This window comes from Balearica regulorum, chromosome 5 (assembly GCF_011004875.1).
Source record: "Balearica regulorum gibbericeps isolate bBalReg1 chromosome 5, bBalReg1.pri, whole genome shotgun sequence".
In the NCBI taxonomy this organism is placed as follows: Eukaryota; Metazoa; Chordata; class Aves; order Gruiformes; family Gruidae; genus Balearica; species Balearica regulorum.
In genome coordinates this window covers 66,314,456-66,334,256 of record NC_046188.1, presented here as the reverse complement: position 1 = coordinate 66,334,256, position 19,801 = coordinate 66,314,456, and the positions used below count along the sequence as shown (strand labels likewise).

The 19,801-nt window shown below is 36.9% G+C and overlaps 1 protein-coding gene across 2 annotated transcripts in view; it reads left to right on the top strand.

Annotated features, from left to right (window-relative positions):
* NELL1 (neural EGFL like 1) overlaps positions 1-19,801 on the top strand; it is a 291,777-nt gene that overhangs the window by 74,801 nt on the left and 197,175 nt on the right. For both annotated transcript variants that reach the window (XM_075755361.1, XM_075755362.1), the window contains exons 10-12: positions 2,168-2,241; positions 8,080-8,179; positions 17,524-17,652. In XM_075755361.1, the coding sequence (XP_075611476.1) occupies positions 2,168-2,241; positions 8,080-8,179; positions 17,524-17,652 (303 nt within the window). The remainder of the gene's footprint in view (positions 1-2,167; positions 2,242-8,079; positions 8,180-17,523; positions 17,653-19,801) is intronic.

Sequence of the window (19,801 nt, the reverse complement as noted above, 5' to 3'; positions counted from 1 at the left end):
AATGGGAAGAGATGTATGGAAGTTGATTGAAATTGATTGTAAATGCCAGCTCCTTGACAGAATGATGTGCTAGGGCCACAGTCAGTCACTTTTGGGTAGATAGTGGTAATTGCTGAGGCTTTCCAAAGAGCCGCACTGCAGGTGTTAATTTCTCCATGCTTTTCCTATTTAGCTCTGATAGAATCATCAGTTGTAATTTGCTGTCTCTATGGATTATTGAATGGCTGGTTTATTGAACAGTTTCCTGTCTTAGCTGAGGGTTAACGAACAAAGTAGCTCTAATGTCTGATATGTTAAGGGTTTTAAAAATGAGGCGGTTCTGTTTTGATCCCTGCCATCTTGTGTTAGCCTTCCAACTAATATTTGACAAGAGACTATAATTTTGTTTAAAATATCATCATTTTTCCGAGTGGTGCATTAACTTGCTTTCTGGTGTGTCCATTCTCTTGTTAAAAGCAGTCATGTCAGGAGAACAGACTGAAAGGAAAAGGAAATTTCTCTAATTCATCTTCTCCCAAAAATAGTTACTGGGATTCCTAATTTAAACAAAGCTTCCTGATCTGAAGTTTTCTTCATAAGCGAGATCACAAGAACTTGGGCATGAAAACTAGGGCAGCTTTAGAAAAATGAAGAAAACTAGGATACCAAAAGAAAGAAGCCTGTTTATTTAATACATTGTTGATGATGGAAACTGAGTTGTTCAGAAAATCTTGCACTCTTTTTTTTTTTTTTTAAAGAGCATTTTCAAGAGTGTAAGTTTAAACAAAAAGTCTTCAGAAGCAAATTTATGTCTGAAAGTTTATGAAGATTGATCTAGCAGTCCTTTATGTTTAAAATCTGGCTATGACAGTTGCTGCTGTGGAATACTCCTGTTGGTATCACCCGTAAGGGTACACACATGCACCTGTAAGTGCTTGGTTCCCTTACCTTGGTATTCAGGAGAGAAATTGAGGTAAAACAGTTACTGGACACTCTGCGACTTTTTTTTTTTTTTAAAGAACCAAATACTTTCAACACTTTTACTGCATGTGCCTTTACTCAGGAAACTTTTAAGGCTTTGTTCAAATTGCAACATAGGATGTGTACCTTTTAACTCCACTTTCAGTGTCGTAGGTCAGACTGTTATTGGTCAAGTGCAGAGAGACCTGAAACACCACAACAAAAAGTTATTTTAGCAGTGATTTAGCATTGATTTTTGTTAGTAATGTAGAGTGCCTTTATGATGGATACTTGATTTATGTGAGATCATAACAGTCCAACTTTTCTCTTTAATTAATGGATTTACTATCCTCCTCTGGATTTGAAATTTAGACAGCTAGTTCCCAGAGGCCGGTGACAGCTGTGGTAATGCTTGACTGAGCTGTATGCTACTGTGGCCTTGCTGGAGGTTACCTTCTTCATGGTGGCAGTAGTCCGAAGCTAAGCTAGTTGTCTCTGCCTTAAAATGAATGAGGGAGTGCTCATGTGTTCAGTTCCAAAGCTGAACCAACAGGCTAGGTTATCTTTAGCGGAAGGATCAAAACTTCAGACAGGAATTTTTTAGTAGGAGCTTTCAGTTTCCTGGGAAATCTGCTTATTTCACGTGTGTTATGAGAATATTTTTCTAAAATAGATTTTTACAGTTTGTTGATTCGGTAGTCATTTGCTTCATCTAATCAATTTTTGCAGTGCTCCAGCAAGTTTGAAGGGTTCACCTTTGTGCCCACAAAAAATCAAGGTTTAATTGAAATCTGTGCTTATATTACTCTCTTGATGAACAGTACACTAATAAATGTCTCCAGTTCTTGAAGTGAATCATGAAGACCTCTAGTAACACAAACGCTGTAGCTAATCTACAGAATGTCAGTAATGAAAATATTTTCTAATGAATACTAATTAATTTGGTCCACTACATATTGTCTTACGCTCTTATTCCTCCTCTTTAATTTGGGTAAGGGTGCTACTTGCACTTAAAATGAATTCATTGTTAGCTAATTTGTTTGTAATTATACATAATACTGACTTCTGATGAAAGCAAAATGCATCACGTTTTTAACGTATCCATATTTTTTCATTGTATGTGCATACTGGCTTTACTTTTGTGTTATACCTTGCATTTGTTTACTACTTTAAATACTGGTTTAATTTATTTATTTTTAACCTCATGCCTTCTCCTCTCAAATTACAGCAAAGTGTATCTATGGAGGCAAAGTGCTAGCAGAGGGTCAACGAGTATTAACCAAGAGCTGCAGGGAATGTCGAGTAAGTTTTGGTTGTATAAACTTTTCCTGATTTTAAATGTATGTGTGGTGTTCAAAAGTGACCATGATAAGTTAGCGTATTTCTTTAGGCTTCCTTCATGCCAATGTGACATCTGTTGCCTTGGAAAGGTGACCTTGAAGTCAGTGAAAGCCACAAATACAAAACCAAGGCAGGCATATGACCCTTGCAGGGTAATAAAAAATAGGGCAAAATGAGCTGGAGGGGTGTTTTTCTCTCTCATTTCTGCTTTCATGAGGTCTAGAAAAAGGCAGCAGCATCTTGAACCAGTTGCTAATTTCAGCCGAATTGCTAAAATTTGAAGCAACCTGCCTTATATTGTTTGAGTTAATCTAGATTTACCTTAGTATTATTTAAACTTTATGTAGCCCTGCTAAAAATTGAGGTAAATTACTAAGTATTGGACTGGACTGGAGTCTTTCTTGGCAAGTTCATAACAGTATTTAAGAACACAGATGAATGGAGACTGTGTTAGATGAGAACGTTCAAGGAACGTTAGGGAATATGTGCGCTACATGGTGTGTAAGCGTGGCAGAAACCAGCTGTGGTCAGGACGAGCCTTAGAAGAAGAGAGCAGTAGTAGATGATTATAAAAGGCCCATTGCTTTGCTGAGACATGTACTTGTTGTGAGTATGTGTGTGCTTTAAATATGATTTATCGCTTCAGAAAGGCACAGCTATTTTAAACACATTTGCTCTCATGTAATTTTCAAGTATTTTTGTTTTTACATCTTGTTGAATTTGTAGAGGAGGAAGGGTGATAAATGGGAGGCTTATAAATGTTATTGACAGATCAGTATGCTAGAACAATTATGAAAAACATTTGGAAAAGATTACAATGATCTAGTTATTGTGCTTGTAGCTGAGTGTACAGGGTAGCAATTTTATGTTCACTAATGGAAATGGACAATAACTGGTTGCAGATGTTGTGAAAGCAGCTTGTTATGCAGAATTACTTTGCTGCCGTTGGTGTTTAGCTGTATAGGGGTGCTCAACATTGTATATACAAATACATGGGCAAGGTCGTTGCCTGGAAGACAGACTAAGGTGCCGGTTATTTATAATATGACATAGAAAGCTTATTTGGGAGGGAGAGTGCCTATATGAAATAAGATGAGAACAGGAGGATTTTCACATTAAAGTGAAACCAGAGAGAGTGATCTGAATTATGTGGGTGGAACTTTTGTGCTATAAATAAGAGCTTTATATTCGTTATGAGTATGCTAATACGTTCATGAAGATTAAAAGCAAATACTGACCATCAAATATCTGTCGTATTAGAAATGACTAAAATAATAATGAAAAGAGCTTTTGCATTTTCCTTATTGTTAAAGGAAATTGATATGGCAATGCTAATTGCAGTAATGTCACAGTTTGTAGAATTTACATCTTAGTGGCGAGTATTGATAAGTATTTGAAACAGCATATGTGAATGCAGTACCATGAAAAAAAAATGGGTCTATGTTGCAAAAAAACCCCAAAGGTATTTCCACAACTGTGTTTCAAGAAGACATTCAGCCTTGCTGGCAAAATTTGTCTTTCTGATTTGGGAGACTTTTTAAGTGGGTACTTGCTTTTATGAGATGATGTGTCTTCAGACAGAAAGTTCATTCAATGTCTCTTCAGCATGACCTTTTAAAAGCTGTGAGCAGAACACCTACTTATTTACTGCCTCAGTTAGGAATGCTTACTAGATGAAGGATGAATGGTGATGAGTCAAGCTGTGGCAGTAGTCATTGTGCTGTATGAGAAAAGGAAAGGCTTTGTGCTAAGGGAAGGACCATAAAAATTTTAATAGGGTTTAATTTTCCAAACTTGAAAAACAGACATCAAGTTTGAACAGTTGTTGGTCCGTTAAGGAATACAATAGAGGATACACATCAACTGTCAATTTATTAGTGTTGATAAAATTGACTTAAAAATATTGAGATGTAGCTCTTGTGTCTGTAAAGGAAGATGTATTTGTAGGTGGGGTAATGTCAAAAAAATAAAGTTGAAATTTCACATTTCAATTTTTATTTGAAGGTAGTTATTTTATTCTTTGCATAGGTACTGATCCAAGCTTAAGATGATTTTAATTTTTATATTTTTTCCATCTAACAAAAATAATACTGATGGATCCAGATAGATCAAAGATTTTCTTTATCAGGCTGTGAACAGGGTTTTTTTTTTAATTTCTGAAAACTAATCCAGACTAAAAATGTATTTATGATGCACATCCTCTTAACCATAAGCACAGATGTTACTGATGGACAACCATTCCCAGCTGGAATCCTGCCCACAAACACTCTCTAGATTAATCTACAATGACAAAATGACAAAATTAGTGCACAGGTGTTTCTAAGAATGACAGAATGGTTCCTGTTGTAAGGGACCTCTGGAGGTCATCTTGTCCAACTCCCCTGCTTGAGCAGGGCCACCTACAGCCAGGACCATGTCCAGACAGCTTTTGAATATATCCAAGGATGGAGACTCCACAATCTCTCTGGGCAACCTGTGCTGGTGCTTGGTCTCCCTCACACTGAGAAAGTGTTTCCTGATGTTCAGAGGGAACCTCCTGTGTTTCAGTTTGTGCCCATTGTCTCTGGTCCTGTTGCTGGGCGGCAGCGCTGGAAAGAGCCTGGCTGTGTCGTCCTGGCACCCTCCCTTCAGATATTCATACGCTGGAAGTGGGCAGTCAGAGAGTGCCATACAAATATGAGACAGATGGACAGGGCTTCATTGACTTTCAGGAAGCTTAACTGAAAAGTTTTTCAGAAAGATAAGGAACAACGTGGTTCCAAGAGTGACAGCTAAGGACACTATTTAGAACTTTCTCCTGAAAGGCTGATCAATAACAGCTTAAAACAAGAGGGGAGAAAAAAAAACCCCAAACAACAACAAAAACCCAAAATAACATTATCTGAAATCTTGCTATTATTTTCCAAAGCTGATCATCTGAGATGAACTGTTTGTGGTTTGGATTTTCACTACATGTCACTGATTAGGCTTATAGCCAATTCTTTTTAATGTACTTACCTTTGTAATTACAAGAAATTTAATTATCTTGTTGTAAATGTTTGACTGCAGGTCTCATTCTTTGTGGATTATATGTCACAGTTGGAGCTTGACCTATTTATTCCAGAAGAATGTCTGTTTGACATCTATTTCGGTCCAGATTGTATGACTACATATGTGAATTGAGTATAAAATGTTAGTGATTTTGCTAACAAAAGGCTGCCTGAAGCAATAATTCTGAAGTGTGAACTGTTCTCACTTATCTCAGTGGTTAAAATCTGAAATCTAGTGATGATAATTCTTATAATTGGATCTGTACTAGTTGATAACAAATTGATTTTAAGTCAAAGAATAATCAATGTGGAAATATTTAAATTGTTTTAAAACTTAATTACAAATATGTTCAATTTATTTTCCAAAGATGCAAATTCTGCAGAAAATGGGAAACTTTAGGGAAATAAAATCTTACTGTTGTTAAATTAATTGAATTCTCAGTTTGTTTTGTGGTTTGGTGGGGTTTTTTAATCTCCTTAAGATTCACTGAAGAAGGCGTGAGCTTGGATTGTCTTTAGCTTTTTGACTCATCCTGATCACCGATTTGACTCTCCTACGATTTCTTGATTTCTCGCCATCTTTTTGACCAGATTTATGGTCAACCAACGCTTTTTGTCCACATGTTGACATACTGTACCCTTTTTGCTGCAATTGTCTTGTCTGAGCTTGAATAGGCGATGAGTTATAGCCAGAGCTTTTCCAGCTGGTAGTTTGATAACATGACAGTAAATGACGGCTCAGTGTGTCTGGTTCTTTTCTCACCTTTGCTGCTGCAGTTGCACAGGCAACTGTGGGGGATTCCTCCCTTTTGCTTATAGAAGTGAGATCAGAAGGAGACCTAATACCTCCATTAACTTCACTGTTCTTCTGTGGGCACTTGCTCCATTGATGCGTGCTGTATGTGATACTGTAGGGAGCTGCTTTTTTTTTTTTATTATTATTTTTCATGACAGCAACTGATGCAGCTTGCCAATGAAGACAATTGGGAAGTGAGAAAAACGGCTTGGCCCTGCTTAGCCTTACGATTGCAACCTCAAGGGCAGTCGCTGGCAGTGATTGTAGAATGGTCAGTTTTGCATTCCCTAGATCTACTGCACTTCTCAATTATAAGACCTGCTAGCTGTCGGGCACCTTGTGCGTTGTTTGCGCCTTATAGACTCAGCAGGCGTTTCTGCATACACAACCGTGCAGGGCAGCTTGATGCTGTGAGAGCTAATTCTGGAGCCTGAAGTGACACAGCTGAATCGCTGTGGCATGGCTGGTGAGGCTAATTACTGATTCTGACATGAAAGCAAGCTTCTGTCTAGCAAGGGTGTCTCTGTACAGGGGTGTTTCTTCGTACAGGGTAGACATAGAGGTATTTTCAACATATTTTGTTCAGAGTCACGTATCTGATCCCTTAGATTATGAGAATGGTGACATTAATAACATATTTTGTCTTTTTTTTGATATTAGTTTTTCTCTGCTTTCTTAGTCCTAGATGTGTTTGGATCATATTTTTAAGCTTTTCTCTGCAATCATGATAGCTAGAAAAGGTAATTTATTTCTTTGAAGAAAGCAGAAATTCTCATTCCATCTTTTCGTTCCACCGTCTGAGGCATCATGAAAAATATTTTGGGAGGAGTGGGGACTAGATTCATATTAAAAAGGTCAGTTGGTATATAGCAGGTTGCCTGCTTTCTTAGTGGAGTTTCACAGCCCTTTGGAAAATGAGATTACTAAGGTGTGGACAGTCCCGTGGGATAGTTATTGTATCTCGTACTGAGCACAAATCCTGGTGGTTAATCACTGCTCCACTTGCCAGTTCGCAGTGATGGCATAGCTGCAGAAGGGATGCTGAAGTAGTAAATTGTGGTATGGGGAAGGATATAAGGGGTAAGGGAAAAGCAGAAGCTATTTTGGGACAAGATGTTAAGAAACAATTAACTGAAGAGCAGGATGGCTGTTTGGTCTGGAGATACGGTGAGGCTGATTTCCTGGATGGCAAGAAGGTGGAGTAAAATTTGGTGTAAAACATTTCCAGAAAGGCTCTATGTCTAATATTTTAGAAAATTTCTACCAGCAACTAGACCTCCTACACACAGTCTTATTCTAAATCTAGCAGAAATCAAAATCGTAGAAATATCTTGACCTTGATTTACATTTTATACAGCAATTTCTGTATGGATGCCTTGGGATGGGATTTCTGCTTTGCTCTATCTTTGGAGGACTTAATTTTTGGAAATTAGGTGATCAGTAATTCTGAAGAACAGACCCTTTTAACTGGACACAGCAGAACAACACATGACAACAACATAAAAACCAACATAAAAAAGTTGGTCTTCTATCTGCTGTGTTTGAGTTGAATAACTTATCAGTGAGTTATGTAGAATATGAAATAAGAGGAGTAAAACTCAAACTTACATAAAGCAGAAGGACTGTCTTTAAAAAAAACCTTGAGTGAAATTCTTTAATTCCTTCAAATACTGGGAAGGAAAACAACTATACTTGGAGACAACATTTTTGGAGAAACTACTATAGAATTCTGAGCTTATGTGCTTTTTTCTTTTTTTTTTTTTTTTTTTCGTTCAACTCTGGGCATAGAAATGTCCGAGTGGATTACTTCAGATTTGATGTTATGGTGTAAAGAATTAATTTAACTCGCTTCCTGCTAGTTTACCAGTGTTGTTACTAGAAATTACCAGAGTTATACATTGAAAATTATGTGTTCCTTGTCATTGTACATGTGTTAATCAATGTCATTTTTAAAAATGTTGTTTGTTTTTTCAGAACGGAGTTTTAGTAAAAGTAACAGAGACTTGTCCGCCATTGAACTGCTCAGAAAAAGATCATGTTCTTCCAGAGAACCAATGTTGCAGTGTTTGTAGAGGTAAGCCAGAGACTATGCATGCTTGGAAGGAATAGAACTTGCTGATTCAACGGGGGGATACATTGGAAGGAACAATTACTTTTTAATGAGATATTAGATACCTCTGTAAACCTGAGTCTATAACTGGCCTTCTCGTAAAACCAGTCTGTGATATTCCTTTGGGTAGAAGACTTACCAGATACAAAGCTGTGATTGCTCTGAATTAGAGAGGAGGAGGGAGAAAAGGAAGAGTTGGGGGAGAAAGGGCCCAGTATCTCTTAAGAATTCCAGGTTTTAAGAAGTTATGTTTGAAAAAGAAATAAACTTGCAACTGCACTGAATGTACAGGGTTTTGGAAATGGGTTTTTAAGCTCTCTATTTTAAAATCACAACAATGATGTTAAGATTCCAGATTGATGGATATTTTGAAGTTGATTTAGTTTTGAGTACTCTCAGGACTCATGAGTTAATCTGGACAATTACAGAATAAAAATGAAAAAATAACTCTAGAGCCCAGAACCCCGTTTTTCCTCCTTCCAGTGGGGTGTTGAGATGCAAGTTCCTCTTGCTTGCTCTCATTCAGCCCTGGTGAATCCTGCTTGCGTGCCAGACCAGACTGAACAAGCGATAGCTAAAATCTTAGTTGAGGAAATCCCCTTAAAGGAGAAAAATGCAGGTGTCACAAGGATGGAAACTCAAACAAGCTGTCGTCTTAGTGTGTTGTAGTCAGTGAGCTGTTCAGTGAAAGATGTTAGAATGATTGTTCCCTGTGCGTGTCTGTATTGTACCTTTGTTCCACACCTCTCCCTTGGTGCTGAGTCTCAGCTAAACTTAAGGGGAGCCTGATCTCTCAGAGCAGGACTTGTATGTCAGCCTTTAGTGATGCACCTCAGAAATGTCAAGCGACAGGCTTGCCAAATGAGCATTAGACATTTCCAGGCTTAGATGGTTATCGGTGCCTGCTGGACTACTTTTCTTGCCTATGTATAAATTCCTCTGGTGTCATCGTAGATACCAGTGAAGGTTCTCTGAATTTCTCCCTTAGCCAGTAAATATTAATTAATAAACATGTCTAGTTAAATATTTACTCAGGCCTTGAACTTGCAATCATATGGATGTGATTGCAGGGGCCAGTATTTTTTTAGATTGCTTGCTGGATCATGGTCTAAGAATGTACGCATTAATTTTTTTGAACAGTTTCTAGAAACATCTGTAACTCTTTAAGCAAGCAGTAAATGTTGCTTCTTTGTCCCTCAGAGGGCTCGATGTCTTAATGATACTTCTTAACAGATGGCCCAGTTTGATGTAGTGCAGTACTGAAAAAATTATCTTCATTACTTAAAAGCATTAGAAATCTGAAAGCTTCAAAGTTGATGAAAGATAAGTTCTGTAATTATTCAGTTCTATATTATTGTTAATGACAGATACTCTTTTTAGATATTCATCCCAAAACTGTTTTCATTATTTATAAAATAGCATGAATATGTATACTTATGTGATGGTCTCTAGAAGCAAAGGAAGGAATTGTACTTTCACTTCCTATGAATTCTGACATACGGTGCTTTCAAATTGATACGTTAAACTTCCACTTGAGTTCTGCTTTAGCCGACTACTAAAACAGTACCACCTCCTTTTGTATTTCATCTTTGCTTTTTAAAATTCTTTTGAAAATCACGCTTAACGATATGATTAATTTTGTCAACTTTACAAAGGCATAAATTGAAGTTAGCTCTCCTAAACTGCTTTTTATATCTCAGAGTAGAATATATGTTGCTCGACATTTTTGCTTCAGTTGCACGCAACCCAAAGTGGTAGTATATTATTTTTGTCATATGTAGAGTACTGGTGTTAAAAATAGATATTTATTAATAATTCCATGTTTAGCATGGGCTTTATCATGCAAACAGGTGCCCTCTGATATGGCAAGCAGGCCATGGTTTCTGGTCCTGTCCTGTGCCAGCGTGTCCTTTACTGGGAAAGGATCGAGTGCTTCTCCATTTTGCTTTAATGACCTCTTTCAGGGACTATATTCAGCTTTTATTCTCCAAGCAAGAGCAGTGAGGAAGAAATACTGTAGTAAATACAGTCCTGAGGAACCAGGGCATTTATTGGAAGCCCATATGGATCGTTTGCACATCATGTGCAAATTTCACATTATATGTATAACACAGATAATTCTTTGCATTAGCACTTAGCTAGGCCTTTAGTTAGTCAACAGGATGATTAGTAAGCATTTACCAGTAAATGTTAAATGAGAACAGTAATTCTATGTAAAGCTTGTCAATGCATACTAGTGACTGTTAAGTTCTTGTTTCTCATTGGTTTGTGCTTTCTTTAGTATCTAGTTGTGGAAACAGAAAACTTCCACTGAATTTCATGTTCTGTAGAATTATAAAATACCTTTGCTGAATTGGGCAAGGGTAGGAGGCTTGCAACTTGTGCTTTTCTCGCTGCAGCAAAGGAGTTTCCATTTAATGAAAGGATAAATGTGAGGGATCAACAGAGAAATATAGAGAAATGCAGGAACTTCGTGATGCTGTGGTAGAAGACTCTACCCTCTTAGGGGATCTCTGTAATATCTTTCAGAATAAGAAGTGCCTAAAATAAAATAGGGTATGCAAGGAAAAAATTAAATCTGTGGTGCTTATGGTGATGGAAATTGTGAGTCAGCAAAGGACCGAGTTGAATACTGTAATGTACACAGCTGGTGGGACTCCTAGATAGTCATTATTGTTTGTAAATGGTTAGAAAAGTAAAGACAGCAAATAATACCTTTTCTTCTTTGAGTTTGCTATGTGAGTTTATAGTATACCAAAAGCTAATGTATTGCTAAAAGCCAATTTCTAGATTTCAGAAAAATGATTGTACAAGATGTACAGTGAGGCAGGCATAGTATGGAAGAACTGTGCTGTACAATGACAGCTTAGTTTTGTGATTTGGTCTACCTGAATGCAAAAATGAGTCTCATCAGATCTGTAAATAGGATGTATCCTTGACTGTTGTGTAGAGTGTACCTAGTTTTGCCCTTCATCTGTGTACTTTAATATAAATGTCTGCTTAAACTATGTGGCCGTGTTATACTTTTCAGCAGGACAATGCGGCATTATTAAGCTCTCTTTTTTGGGCTTACAGAAATTTTAGTTAATTTTACAATTTTACAAAGCATCATTGTGTAATAAAATATATTTTTTACTACTTTTTTTGAGAATCAGTCATTTTTCTTATAGCACGCCTGCTACATTTTTTATAGCCCAGGGACAAATCTAATACAAAAAGTAGTGTCATAAAAGTGTTTTATTGTTCCCTTTAGCTGTTTTTCTCCTTGCCAAAGACACTGTATAATTTTGAAAGAGTGGATTTTTTCTCTTTTGAATGAGTGATTCAAAGTTTCATGAGAGAATTTTTATGTTGTTATGCTCACAATTTTAGTATGTACGAGTAGCCTGAACGGCTCTAGCAGCTTCAGTCATGCTCTCCTTAAAAGAGTGTGAGGAAATAATAGCAAGAGCTGTTTGATTTCTGGAGAAAGTAATTTTTATTTGCTGTCCTGTAATAGAGTTTGGCTGATGAATTTAGATTGACCGCTGACGCTGGTTAGCAGGAAGTGGAGGATCCTACTGGTGAGCTGAAGTGTGCATTTTACGGTGGGGAACAGCGTTTAAATCTAAAAATGGTGCTTCTGCCACCCTTACTTGTATTGCTTTGTTTTGTTTTAAGGAGGTTTTGATTCTTTTGATTAGAAGATGAGAAGGTTCTCCAGTTAGCATGTTTTGCATCTCTCCCTCTCTAGCTGTGAAACTGAGTTTTGCTTTTTCAGGAATCGAATGTTTCTCATTCATTGCTGTGAGGTATGAGTTATTTCAAGGTTTTAGTTTTATTAAGATTTAATGGATGTTGATAAATATGATTTAGTTTATTTCTAAACTTAGTTTATAATGTCACTAAGGATTTAGGAGAACTTTATATCTGAAAAAAAAAATCTTCATAAGCTTGTTAGGTTGTGCAGTACCATTATTCTAATGCACACGAATAAGCGGTGTGTAATAAGGTCTGCCTTGATATAGCAGCTTGAAAGAATTTATGAAGTTACTGTTTTATGTCAGACCACTGAGTTCTGGGACCACAGTCTCTGAAGGCGTAAAAACTGCCGTTCAAAGTGCTTTGTTGCTCATGACTCCTTAAAAACTGATTCAGATCATGAAAGGGCATAATTACTAGTGCAAATTTTATGACTCTTTCAGTGAGTTGTCCCTCAGATTTACTTTACACATTTACGTAGTTACTGTGGGGTTAAATCATAACAATAGTAAAGATTTTGAGGTTGAAATTACCTTGGACCTTTTGAACATTGCTAATACTATTAAGGAAAGCATTGTCAGTGTTCTTTTTAGAAGCTTCTGAAATGTGAAACAGTGAAATGTGGATTACTGAAGGGTAACTTCTTGAACAGCAAAAGAACAGGGTTTTTACACTTTTTGAAGTGAACAGCTAGGGATGTTGTAAGAAGTACAGAAAGCATTACAGATGTTATAAGGAAACTCTCAAAAAAAATGAGAACAACATTAGTGTTATCCATTAAAAAAAAAGGCAGGAAGAGATACGGATATAAGATATATTGATTCCAGCTGTAGTCTTGAAAGAGTTCTTGCATTCTTCAATCAATAATTAAGCCACATTACCAAATATGTTCGGTACTTAAAAAAATTGGATGACAGCACAAAACAGCTTAGCGTGCTGCTCTGGAAAAGCAGATTCTGGGAACTGGAGCCTGAAGATGTTGAAAAGCGTGGTAAAATAAGAGCAATGTTTAGGTGCCCCGGAATGGAGTAAATGTTTAATTTCACATGATATGACTTGAGACCACTAAGCCCTATCCAGTTGTGCAGTTTCCGATGCTGCAGAAGTGGTAGTTTTATGTCTGGTAGCATGAAATCTGATGTCTTTCATAATTGTCTTAGTACATTTATTAATGGTCATTCTACAGTCAGAAGAAAGAAGTGGGAAGATACAAATATGTTCTTAAGAAAAATTGGAGCAAACATTTCAGCAACCTTGATAAAGGAAGAGACTAATGTTATCAGAAATGTTTGGGGAAGGAACAGAGGTCATCAGGCCCATCAAAAATCCAAACACACTCTTCAATGTTTAATTCCCCTGTTGGTAATATCTAATTGTATCTTGAATGTCTTGAATGACTTTGAAGGGCTGTTGTGCACATTTATCACTGGGTGTGTGTGGGGAAAATGGCTTCTGACATCTGTTCTGAATGTGTTTATCTGTAATTTTAATTCATGCTCACTTGCCTTGTCATCTGTGTTGGCCTGAAATTAGTTTAGATTATCAGAACTATTTAAGATTTTGTATGCTTCTGTCAAATCCTCTCCAATTGCTTGCTTGCTCAGATGCGATGATTCTATTTTAAGCTATTTCTTATATTTAGAGAGGAGCTGACTGTCTCAGATAAGACTTCGCTGAATATTCCGAAGTCTCAGTAATTCAGTTATTTTCACCTGGGCAATCGGAATGTGTGCCCTCTGCTAGCTTCCACCCGTGGCTGAGATTCAGAGATCCCACTGCAGTATCACCAGGTGGTTTTGCCATCTGCGTAGGTATTTTAAAGGAACCCTATGATCCATTTCACACCAAAGAATTAATAAAAATCAGATGTTTGCATTCTTTTCCATTCTGCTTGCTTGGGTATAAGTAGTTGCTCCTATGAATAGATTGGCCGTGAATAGATTGATGTTTAAGTCAGCGCTTAGGTCCCTCCTTGTTTAGTCAGGAATATAAGCATGGTTGTCGCAGCCAGTGGCCTTGTGCGCATTCCTGACTGTTGTACTGAATAAGAATGCATTCCAATATTTAGCTAAATTAGGTGTTGAATTAACATTGGTAAATGTGAGAAGAACGCAGCTGGCTTATTTCTTCACATTCCAGTCCAAATATGAGGTGGCTTTTATTTGCCAGGTGAGCAGGAAAAGCACTCAGGCCCAATATGAACTAAGATAAATAGCATTTTATTCCTTTCTTGCCTTCAAAACCTCAGCTGGGGAGAATGCCGACAGGGTCTAAGAAATGCAAGAACGACACTTCCTTGGTACGCACCCCTTAGCCCTTTTGAAGTGCTACACGTGCATCTTCATTGCAAAAGAAAAGTACTTGGAAAAGCCTCTGATCCAATCAATGGCATGCCTGCTCTGACAGAGGCACAGTGAACCCTTACTCTTCTATACCATCAAGTGCATTTTTTTTTTTTGTCCCTGTTGGTTTAGCTTAAATTACATTTGTTTTGTAAAAGCTTGGTAGCATACAGTGTCGTAGCACCATACATGCTCTTAACAGGAATGGCTTCCACTTTCCGCTTATGGAGGTATTGAACAAGTTTTCTGAAATGCTATGGGAAATTGAAGTTGAGTAATTTTCAGTCAGCATTTTTAAAAGGTGGGAAACAGTGTTTCACAGGTCTTTTATAATAATAAATGCCGAGGCAACCTAGAGATGTAGTAGGTGTGCTACCATTGTGTATTCCTAATGAAGAGTTCTTTAGAGCCTCTTATTACACAAGTTACAGGACTGGATCATTACATTTTTTTTCTTCTATGCTCTTTTAACAGCTTTCAAGCTTGAAAACATAAGAAAATCTGATTTTGAATGGAGACGGTTCATATTTGAGTTGATAATAAGGGAACAAAAGCAATACAAGTTATTCCAGAGAATTTTTTAACAAAAGGTGGCAGTTCTAGTGGTACAAAAAGTCATCATATCTACTGATGAATTTCAGAGGTGGCAAATAAACTTTGAATTCCTAGGGCTCTGATGTGATATTGAAAACTAATCAGTGGCATGCACTTGGGCGAAAGTGTCGTTAAAGAAGGGTTAATCTAGGCCTTGGGACTTGTGATGAAATTTAACCCTGAGAAGACATCTCTTTGGCTAATTGTGTTAGATTTGCCATGAACTGGTCACAGGGTAAAATGTTGACTCACTGGGATAAAGGCAGCCCAGAATCAAAGGTTGGTTTGTGGGGGTTTTTTTTGTGGGTTGTGGGTGGTTTTTTGGGTTTTTTTTTTTTTGTGTTTTGGGGTTGGTGTTTTTTTTTTTTGTGCAGAAAGTTATATAAGGACTATTGTAACATGCTGAGAAAGATTAAATAATTTTTACACTTTTCGATAAGAGGGAAATATAAATGAATAAAATTAAAATATCCTAAGACGGGAGTAACAATCCACACTAAATGAAAATGTGGTATTTTTATAGTGCCTAGCTTAACACACTGATATGTTACATTAGTTCTGAGCAGTAGTATCTACCAATAATAATCAAATAGTAAACTAATACTGTGTATGAGTTCAAAGGAGAATTATTATTCTAAAGAAGCAGGAAATAGACTAGCATGCCATAGTCTTAGGGGAAACAGTGACAAAGAAAATGTTATAAAACTTGTTGCCTCTTGGATATTAGCTAGAATGCCAACAGAATAGTAATCCTGCTTAGGGAGTATAAATTAGATGCTGAATGGATAAGTTTGGGGAGATGGGTTCCAGTGTTCAGTTTCGATTATAATTATAAAGGCAAAAATGAGAAGTCAAATACTGTGATTGCATAAATGGCTAAAGGCAGTGTAACTGCACCCTTTTTTACTGGTACAAAATGTGCCCAGGCTTGACAAGTCTGTATCTGGAATACTTGAGTGGTTTTTACCAGACTGTGAAATGAATGAGGACTAGAAGGGATATCTGCAGTTTTCATTAATGGAGTTGGTTCTTTTTCACAAGTTGGATTACAATGAGAGAATGAGCTGAACAGAAGGAAAACAACTTGGTTGTTAATAAAATTAATCTGAAGTTTAAGTGTGGAGTTGGACGTTGACACTGAGAAAATGTCCTCCTTGCTAACAACTCCTACACTTTTTTAAAAATGACCTCACAACCCAATGTTAGATGATTAGACTCATAAAGTTGGAGTGCACTAAAATGATGAAACCTGGTTTTTAAATTAGTAGATGACTGAAATGCATGTTAAAACGAATTAAAAAACCCTCAGTGAACAACAGCTTCAGGATAGCCCTATGAAAATGTGCTTGCTGTAGATGAAAACTATATTTAGTATAAGCTAAAGTCTTCTGAGGTTCCTTAAAGAATCTCAAAGCAAGGGATATGAACAAAGATCTGAATCTGGCGTGTAGATCTCAGAAGTCATCTTTTTCTTAACTGCCTTTAGGGGATGTTAGCAAAGCTTAGGATAAATGAAATAGAACTTTTAGTTTGCTCCTTTATGACCAGGCAGAATTGGCAGAAACTGTTCCTGTAGTCTCATAACTGCAAGTTGGAATACAAGTAGCTGATGGTGTGTCTGGGTTTTGTGTTTCCCTCCTTCCAGGAGAGAAAATCCAGAAAAAATAAGAATTACCAAAATGGCTGTTTATATATCTCAGGCAAATAGACTCTTGGATATGAATAGTGAAAAATCCATCAAAGATACACCATAGGGGGAAAAAAGATTTCCTGTTGTCAAATTCTGTAAGGTGTTTAGTTATCTCTTATAGTACTTGGAGTTAATGCCTTTAAAGAGATAAAGTTGCAATTACTTTCACTTTAGACTTCAGCAGAGAAAGATTTTGACACATCTTTGAGAAATATCGATAATCAGGAAGAAAGAACTTCAGGCAGTTGTGCCTTTATAGAAGGAAGTGGGAAAGTTCATCGTGTTTCTAGAAATGACTTTGTATGGAACAAAAGAAACTGTTCACAAAGCAGCTACTTGGAATTTATGTCAAGGAAAAAGGAGAGAGTAATAAAATTTCTCCCTTACAAAACACGATGCATGGATTAATTATAAACTCTAGAAACAATTCAGCTAGTTTTTTGATGACAGAATTACAAGGCAGTGCATGAGGTTATTTTGACTACCAGTATAGTTTTGTGTTCTTATGCAACGTCTTATTTTGGTTTTCTAAAAGCATGCTTGATTATGCATAATAAGAGAACTGTGAAGGAATTTTTTTTTTGATATTACACTTATTGTGTAAGTTAGTATTACATCGTGGCGATCAGAGATAAGGTGGCATTTTAACCTACATGGGTTCAGTAGAAGACTAATGTATTGTCATGGCTTCCTGCTTTGAAGTTGTCCTTTCTCCTGACTAAAACTAGTCATACAAATATATTTTTGGAACAAAATGGTTTTAGTGAGGATGAATTGATGGAGGGATCAAACCTGTGTGCTCCATGTAGGTTTATAGGGAGAATTTCTGGACTGTGGCATGCCAAAGTTTTTCCAGACTAATACAGTCAATGTAAATATTAAACCTGACTATCTGAAGTAAACATGTTTTAATACCAGGTTGCATGTTCCTTGTATTTCAGGCCATAACTTCTGTGCCGAGGGACACAGATGTGGTGAAAATTCAGAGTGCAAAAACTGGAACACAAAAGCCACTTGTGAATGCAAGAATGGTTATCTCTCTGTCCAAGGGGACTCTGCGTATTGTGAAGGTAAACAAAATGTTCAAAGACCTGTCCCTTTAACAACCAGCTTGGAAAGATAGTATTAAATAAATGGTTGATGAATGAATTTCATTGCAAAGTTCAGTTTCATGATGGTGAATATCACAAGGGCCCTTTTTGCGTTCATAAAGATGGATTAAAGATTACAAGCACCGCTGGACCATTCAGATTACCTATCTATGGGCATACTTCATGGTTGCAGTTGTGCCTTGGCACACCACGGTCATGCTGTCATTACAAGTTTTAAAATACCATTTTTCAGACAGTAGCACCTGCCTTCTAAAATTGTTGTTAGAGAACAACATCTTTATAAGATGCATTAATTTAGGAAGTGGGAATTCTGCTGACATTTGTGAGAAAGGTAAGTGTGAAGGTGTGCTGAGGCTTGAATATAGAAATGAAGATCGGCAGTCCTTCCTGAAGTACTTCTGTGGGCCAGAAAGGAAACCATTACTGAAATGGTTTTCCTATGTTACAGAAGAGACCTATTTCTTAGAAGAGTGTAGCTGAGGTACTTCTCTTGATGTATTATTCCATCACAGGAACAAATGCAATGGGGCATTATTCTCCTTTTTGTTTCTCAGTGTTTTCTAGAGCTTGCTGATATTTGTCACTGTGATATACTTATTAAAAACTAAATTGATGAATCAACATATACCACATTCCTTCTTGCCTTTGCATTGCGGGTTTTGGTTTGGTTTTTTTTTTTTTTTAATGACCTTGTATGACAGGCTGCAATATTTAATCTTTTGGCCATCATAGTAAGTTTTTGAACTACTTTGTAAAAAATATTCCCTTAGATGCTTTTTCCAATAGCATTGGTGATGGAAGGGAGATGGCATTTTTGACAGGCTGTTAAAATATACTATAAGAGTTGAAAGACAGGATGAAAGAATGAGAGACATGCATGGACTGGGCTTAAATGATGCTGCTTCCATAAAGAGACTTTTTAGTGTATGTAAGTGAACAGGACTGCTTTATAAAGCTGTTTGGTAAATTGCAACTATAAATCTTATGGTGTTTAGTCAGTTTTCTACAAACAAAAAATTGCATGGTCCTATATATGCACTTTCAGCGCACATTTCTTTTTAAAGGTAGGCACCAGATATACTGTATATAGAGAAACTTTTTTTGTACAAAAAACTGTGAGAAGATCTCTATACGTACTGCAGGGACTACTCAGAAATCAGAAGACTGTAACAAGGCTCTTTATCAGCTATAATATAGCACCCAGTATTTGTTCTTTTTTGCTGTTTTAAATAAAATCGCTGCTTAGTGTTTTTATTTACCTAGTAGCAGACTGTTCCTTTTTTGCTCTATGGAAAAAATTTAAACGTCTTGACCCAAATAATTTTGGAGATGTTGGCAGCGCATTAGTTGTAGTAGTGGGGAAAGAAAGAGCTTTTTGAAGAAACTGTGAGAATTACAACATATCTGGTCTATGTTGCGTTAAATTTTGGAAGAGCAAATCAAATCCCTGACTTGTGTGCACGTGGGTGAAACATGAGGCAACAGAACAATCACAGCTGCTTTTGTTCCCTGGGATATGGTGAGGGGTGCTTTCTGCATGTAATGAAATTTTAAATGTGCTAGATGGAGAGTAGTTCTTAGGAGTAACGTAGAGAGGAGAATGCCCTTTAGCAAGGGGAACTGCAGACTGAAGAATCGATTAGCTAAGAGGTGACTCCTTTCAGCCGTGTGAAGTTTCCTTTTACTCGTCAGAACTGCTTTCTGCAAAATTTCTTTCTATGCCTCTCTAACCTCATTTCTCTCATCCATGTGTTTAATTGCTAAATAGAATAATTTCATAGTTGGCTGTATAACATTCTCAAATGCATGGTGAAGCTGTGATTTAAATAAATGAGGTCAAAGGCGTGTAGCTGAAGGTACAATTTGGCACGATGTTGGTATAGCATAGGGGTGGATTTTTTTTTGTAGAGTTTTGGTTTTCTGTGTAAGAATGAAATACGCAAAACACCTGAACAGCAAGTAGTAACCATACAAAACACCTGTGGAAGCAAGGAAGATACCATTCTCAGCTGTAGTTCTGAATTTATCTTCATCATTCCTAAGCCTTTAAACTTAAAAGACATGTAAGATTACTGTTTCCTTTGAGATGTGAGGTTAAACAATTTCA